This window comes from Mesitornis unicolor, unplaced genomic scaffold (assembly GCF_000695765.1).
Source record: "Mesitornis unicolor isolate BGI_N332 unplaced genomic scaffold, ASM69576v1 scaffold44997, whole genome shotgun sequence".
In the NCBI taxonomy this organism is placed as follows: Eukaryota; Metazoa; Chordata; class Aves; order Mesitornithiformes; family Mesitornithidae; genus Mesitornis; species Mesitornis unicolor.
In genome coordinates this window covers 1-6,597 of record NW_010197950.1, presented here as the reverse complement: position 1 = coordinate 6,597, position 6,597 = coordinate 1, and the positions used below count along the sequence as shown (strand labels likewise).

The following is a 6,597-nucleotide window of genomic DNA, read 5'->3' as shown; positions in this document are numbered from 1 at the left end:
CATTGTCAGACACGCACTACCACAGAGGATTCACTGTCATTGGTTTTGCACCCTGAGAGTCAACTGAAGTTCGCCAAGAAAGTGTTCTGCTCCTCAGAAACTCATGTTGCCAGATAAATGCTGAAACTCAAAAGCCCTCAGCCCTGGAAGAATACAATGCAATGGTTAAACTACCTGATCATTTTTCTGCACAACTGAATTTGCTTAGAAGTTGATGTTCTGCCTGTTCTCCCTACTCCAAAATTGGCTGCGAAATGCTGCTGGCTGCACAGTGACCTGAAGTTTACATCTGTGCCTATTACAGATAACCTTTACAGACACAGAGAAAGCAGATAGGAACGTGGTTCACTTGTGGTGGAATTCAATCCCACCAGCAGCAAAGAGTTTGCTAACTTAGCAAACAGCTGAGGTAGGAAAAGGCAACTTCTTGTCTTTGCTGAATGGCAAGAGTTGCTAGCAGTCAGTTAAAATGCAACCCAAGAATCATACCCAACACAAGCGTCACATTAAATCCTCTACTGCTGAAGCCATTTCACTCACGTACTCCTCTCCCTCCCACCCACCTGAACCCCATGTCGTTTTCTTCTCTCAGCAGCAGAGCAGAGCCTCCACCTGTGCCCCTCACCAAGGACAGGGTGCAGAAGCTCTGCTGCTCTCCAGCAGCATCTCTTCCTCTCCTGGTCCCTGAAAAAGCCTCACAGTGGGGAGCGCAGGAAGAACTGGAGCAGTTCCCCGATGCATTCCCCTCGACGCCTCCCCCTCCACACCAGCAGGAGAGCTGCCTGGTAACCCACATCCGCTGCTCTCCACGGAATGAGCACGCATCCCCCGGGAGCTCTCCGAGGCCAGCAGAGCTCCTGGCAGCACAGTACCTGCGGGTCTACACTGCTGGACAGCCAAAAAGCAGTTTGTCACGAGGCAACTCCCCCCCACACACACAGTTTTGGTTCAGGGAACAAATCTGCATGCACATCATGCTAAGTTCTTCTGTATCTTGGTCCCAAATTCCCTCCCACCTACCACTCCCCTACGCTTTTCGCACAAAGAAGTCTCCATGCTGGACCTCCTCAACACCTTTCTCCTTATATTAATTTCTCCAAAAGGATCAGAGGAGGCACCTTTTGATAGCCAAGCAGCCTTAAAAAATGATGTTGTTTTCCAAGGAGTTTTACATGCCTTTGATAATCCCAGAAGGGATTTATGTCATTTCTTCCAGTTTCTGGTAATTCTGCAGTCACAGGCTTACACAGAAAAGTGGCTCTAGAGACAGACAACCTGTCAGATAAACTGGAAAATGAGCATTCAGATCCATTAAATAAAGGTTATTCATGGGAAGTCTGGACTCAGATTCAGCGGGATGGGAACCCATAAACTCTGAAAGGGAAAGAAGACGACACCTAACAAGCCTGGGTTAGACCAGTACCAGAAAGGTAAGTGACCTGGTAACAGAATAAAAACCCTCAGACCAACAACAGTAATGTAGAACCCTGGGCTACCAATCACTTGCTGTGCTACCCGCTTCCGAAAAGAGGATCTATGGGCTCAGAAGAGGAGTAAGTCAGTCTAGGTAATCTCCTCTGCTCCCTGAAAAGGGGTTTGGGTTTCAGGTTGCTGGGGCTTGGTTTTCTTTGGAGGGGAAAAAGGAACTAGAAAAGAAACGGGGGCAGTTTTTCTCCAGGTCCTATGTCCACAGTAAATATAGCCACCAAATATACACTCTGTTAAAAACAGACAATACAAGGTCAACAGAGTATGAAGAGAATATCATCAAGTTAAATCTGACAATGTTTTTAGGAAAGAAAAATCTTTTAAGGTGCAGTTGGAGGTGATTTTAATAAGGAATCTAGAAATTTTCTCAAGGCTGCCACGTGATTCAGAAAACAAGAGCTCAGAATTGCTACACGCAGTTGCTGTGACTGCTTTGTAACAGGTTATTAACTCTGATCTTTAGTATAACATAATAGTGGAGATAGACATAAATAAGATCAGAACATATGACTCAAAGACCTCTGAAAAGGAAGGTTCCGACTGACAAACTGCTGCCCTCTGAAGCCATCCAGGCCACCAGCAAAGCTGTGGTACAATGGCTCGTAGAAAGTGGGCCAATGTGAAAATATCAGTATTACAACACAAGGCTTTTCAAGCTGAATGCTTATAGCTCTGGCAGGCAGGGAGCTAGAAATAGAACGCTTTGCATTTAGGCTCACACATGCAGCGATCTGCCTGTGAAAAACACCAAGAGCAAGTGCCAGAGAGCATTTGAGCAGAGACCTAGGAAAACTGTCAAAAATGGGGGGGAAAAAAACCCAACAAAAACACAAGCCCACACACTTGTCAACTAGAGAAAGGAGACCAGTGGAGACTGGTCCCTGCTGCAGCTTAGGAGCCAGGACACAAATCGATCCTGGAGCAGGTAGTGCCTTGCTCCCCATTACAGCAACATCAGATTAGTCAGGAGCAGGCTTATTTCAAATGCGACACCTCTTGGTGCTGAGCAAAGTCAGGCGGGTCATTTCCTAGGCCAGCATAAAGGGTACCTTATACTTCACTGCATTAAATTTGAATGATTGAATTCAAGTAAGTGAAACACCCAGCCTGCTCAACCTGTAGGTAACAGATTTGACATTGCTGGTAGAGGCTTAAGGTCTGTCAATAGGAACAGAAAATTTCTCCTCTTTCAAAAGCTACTTATTTATTTATTAAGTAAACGATGCTTCTTAAAAGAGAAGCTTTTTCGCAGACTGTTTCAGAAATCATGTTTATTCATACTTCGAGAGATTAGAGCAACAAGGAGAGTAAGAATGTGCTGCAGCTCTCTTAAAACTAAGTTTCTTGCCTGGCAGCATAGAAGTGAAACAGATACTTATTTTGCAATGGTGAGCAAAGAACATTAGGCTGACCACCAAATCCTCCAGCTCTACAGCCTAAGCACCAGAAAAAGTACAGAACCACCCATTTCATCTTCTACAACAGCATAGGGACATCTATATTGCCATGCTTGGCTTTTAATCTCCTCCTCCTAAGCCTCCAGCCCGTGTTTAGCTTAAGAATATTTTGATCCTGTCCAAAAAGGGAGGTTCAAACCCCACCTACCCAGCTAATTACCAAACTTGTTAAAGAAAGCAGGCCTCTCTCCTTAAACTGATTAAATTGTTCAACTGACAGCACTACCACACGAGCTGCCTGGAGCACTCACCGGCGGTAGCAGGGACCTAGGTGGACAAAAAGATACCCGCATGAGTTTTGAAGCAAACCCACTGTGGCAGAAGGTCAATGTGGTGGGAAGGGAATGATTAAAAACTGTAGGCCTATTTATTTTTGACTCTCTACCAGAGAGCAACATGCAATTTGATTCTCACCCTTAATTTGTAAATTCTCACGGGAATTTGGCAAGGTTGCTCTGAAGAAGAAAGTTTGAAGAACTCTTGCAAAAGACACCATGCTATGCCAGATCAAGCTATCAGTTATTTACATTCATTTCAAAGGACACAAAGGAAGCCATTTATTTCCACCATATCTGCACTTTTTAAAGAGAAAACAGTTAGGACAGAGCTGGTCCCGACAGCAGGGCTTGTCAATACAAACCAACCAGCATAGCTTCCCTGGAGTAAACATTTAAGTATGATCAAACTAGCATGAATTCATTCGCAGATACAGAGACTACTCCAGGACACAGAGATCTCCAGAGGGAACACACACATTACAAAGCCATCCTAAACTTGTGCTACTGAGATGTTTCCCTGTGCAGGCAAGGGAAGTCCTCTGGGTACCAGGGAAAGCAATCTCTGGTCTGCACCTCCCAAGCCACCCAGAATTGTTAAGCAGCCTATTTTAAGCACAAGTTTCAGGAACTTTAAGGGGGCATATTTGGCTTAGCCACACTTGCAGGATTAAAATGCGCACCTAATTCTCCCAGCTATTAAATAAAAGGACTCCTATGTTAATACACAGGAGTACATTTCATCTCTTTCAGACAGGGGAAATAAAGTGACCAACACAGAATTTGTTTCTTCAGACACATTGCTACAAACAAAACTAGAAAAAACACCAGTGTTCCTACATGAAAAGCCCCATCATGCTACCTGGAGTCTGAATCATGGAGGCGGGGGGGCACCCTACATCTGCACATGCCAACCAACAGTTAAGTGACATAACTGAGCTTCCCAGACCCGAGCTGCAGATCCCACAGTGCAGAAACCACAGCTAAGGGAGGCTCTCCCTCACCTCTGCTCCAAAAGCCCAAGCAAGATTTGCCCATCACTACACGGAGGCAGAAAGAGATTAAGAAAATCACTCCTGCACTCGTCAGTAAAAAGCAGGAGCCTGTTCACCTTCTATCCATGAAGATGAAATAAAGATGAGGAAACCGACGGGGTAACCCTCCAAATCCCCAAAATTGAGTTAAGCAGAAAGAAAAAGATCAAATGCCATGCTGTCGAAGCTCAGCATGTGGACAAAACAGCACCTTAAATTCCTACTTTAATTTCAGTTTATTACCCAGAAAGACCATTCACCAATTTACAAAGTTATTTTCAATGTTCTTGTAATGCTCCCTGTTAGCTGAACTGTGGGGTAAGTGCAGTTGTACAGATCTCCTCTTCCAGCCAGATCACCTCCCTGGGACTTTGACTGGATCTCCCTGGGTCCGATCAGCTCCATGGCATTCCCACTGCCTTCAGTTTTCCAGCAAGGGAGTCTACGCACCCAATCTGTTTGAAATGTCACTTTACTACTTCTTTGAAAGCACTTCCCTGCACAGGCCATACAGCGCTATTATATGATCTGCAGAGAGGAACAGATTTTTAAAAGTTTTGCGAGCAAAAGATTACAACAGGAATTAAGATGCATTTGTCGGGACAACACCTCCGACAATTAAGACGGGGCCGGAAAGCCTCAGTCCCTTTCTGATGCAACTCATACGCAAGCTACACCAGAGAGGTGGAAGGGCGACGTCTCTGCCGATCCTGTGGTCCTGGGGGCAGAGGGAAGCCCAGGGGAAAGGACCGGTAACTCTGAAGTGCAGCACCAACAGGTGCTTTCAAATATACGTTAAGACCCTGAAACTACTTATGAGTTACAAGATCAAAACAACAACAATGAAAATAACTGGAAGGCGAGCACAGAGCCGAGGTCGGGCGGCTGAGCCTATGAATGGAGCTCCAATGCCTTGTTTATCTCAGCACGTGCGCGCACACTAAGCCTGAAAGATACGGGTGGCCTCCCCGAGCAGCCCACCCACTCCACGCTGTCAGGCCAGCTGAAAAAGCACCCAGAAGACACGGCCAAGGAACGGGTGCGGATTCCCGTCAGCGGCTCTCACTATAACAGACAGATGAGTGGAAAAAGCAAGAAAGAAAACAACCTTGCTTGGCACCGTGCCCACACATACATCCCAGTGCAGTGGGGAAAAGCGGCCGGGGGCACATACCAGCCGCGTATCAGCTTTCTGGCCCAGCGAACAGGCAGAGCCGGCAGATACTTAAACACAGGCCGCTCTCTGCCCTGAATGCGCCTTCCCCAACCCCTCCGCAAGCAGGAACCCAAGGGAACCTCTCCGCAGAGCTCACTCGCCTCCCTGGCCAGCTTGCTGATGCTCACCACCACCGAGCAGCACCCCCACGCCCCCACCACAGGCACAAGACCACCTTTTTTGAACTCCTCCAGCATGGCATCGAGCTTGGTGTCATTGAAGACAAAGTGCAGTGGGTGGTTGTAGAAGCGGGTGATGGTCTTGAGCGGGGTGCAGTCATCAGGGTCCACAAAAGCCAGGTCCTTAACGAAGAGCAGGTCCACAATGTTGGAGCGGTCACCCTCGAAAACGGGGATGCGAGTATAACCACGCTCCATGATCTCAGACATAGTGTTGAAGTCAAGCACAGCCTCGGCAGCAATCATAAAGCAGTCTTTGAGGGGAGTCATCACGTCCTCCACCGTCTTGGTGCGCAGCTCCAGGGCTCCTTGGATAATGTTGAGCTCCTCCTTGACTAAGTCATTATAAGGGTCGGTGACCCGCAGCATCTCCAACAACTTCTCACGGTTATAGACCGTGCCGATCTCCTGACCCAGGACACAGTCCAGCAACTTGCTGACGGGGTAGGAGGCCGGGAAGGTCATCATCATGAAAAACTTGGTGAGGAAGATGGTGTTGGCGCCCACGGCCAGGCCGTGCCGAGAGCAAATGGCCTGCGGCACGATCTCGCCGAAGATGACGATACCGATGGTGGAGACCACCACGGCCACCAGCCCAGAGCCGGCAATGTCGTCCAGCAGGATGGTAAGCGTGGTGTTGACCAGGACATTGCCCAGCAGGAGGGAGCAGAGTAGGTAGTTGCCCTGGCGCCGCACAGGCTCAATGCGCTTCGCGTAGTTCTTCTCTTTGTCCGTGCCACAGTTCTGCACGATGCGCAGCTCCATGGGGTCCAGGGCCATGAGGCCCAGGTTGAGGCCACTGAACATGCCTGAGAGGCAGAGAAGGAGCGAGATGAAGATGACCTGCAGCCAGAAGGGCAGCAGGAACTTCTTCTCCTCCCCCACGATCATTTTGGTGTCCTCGCCATCGTGGTAGATCCAGGTAGTCTCACCCCAGGGCGGGGGTCC

General features: G+C 48.0%; 1 protein-coding gene across 1 annotated transcript; it reads right to left on the bottom strand.

Annotated features, from left to right (window-relative positions):
• Positions 1-2,679: 2,679 nt before the first annotated feature.
• LOC104544177 (metal transporter CNNM2-like) lies at positions 2,680-6,588 on the bottom strand. The gene is made up of 2 exons (XM_010188967.1): positions 5,629-6,588; positions 2,680-2,895 (listed from the first exon to the last, which is right to left on the bottom strand). The coding sequence occupies exons 1-2, from the start codon at positions 6,538-6,540 to the stop codon at positions 2,824-2,826; spliced, it is 984 nt and encodes a 327-aa protein (XP_010187269.1). The 5' UTR covers positions 6,541-6,588; the 3' UTR covers positions 2,680-2,823.
• Between the last annotated feature and the right edge of the window lie 9 nt (positions 6,589-6,597).

Coding starts and splice junctions, on each gene's coding strand:
- LOC104544177 (XM_010188967.1), bottom strand. CDS start 6,540: ATGATCGTGGGGGAGGAGAAGAAGTTCCTGCTGCCCTTCTGGCTGCAG. Junction 2,896..5,628: donor AAGGTGGTCTTGTGCCTGTG/GTGGGGGCGTGG, acceptor TTTGGTGGTCAG/CCTAATGTTCTTTGCTCACC.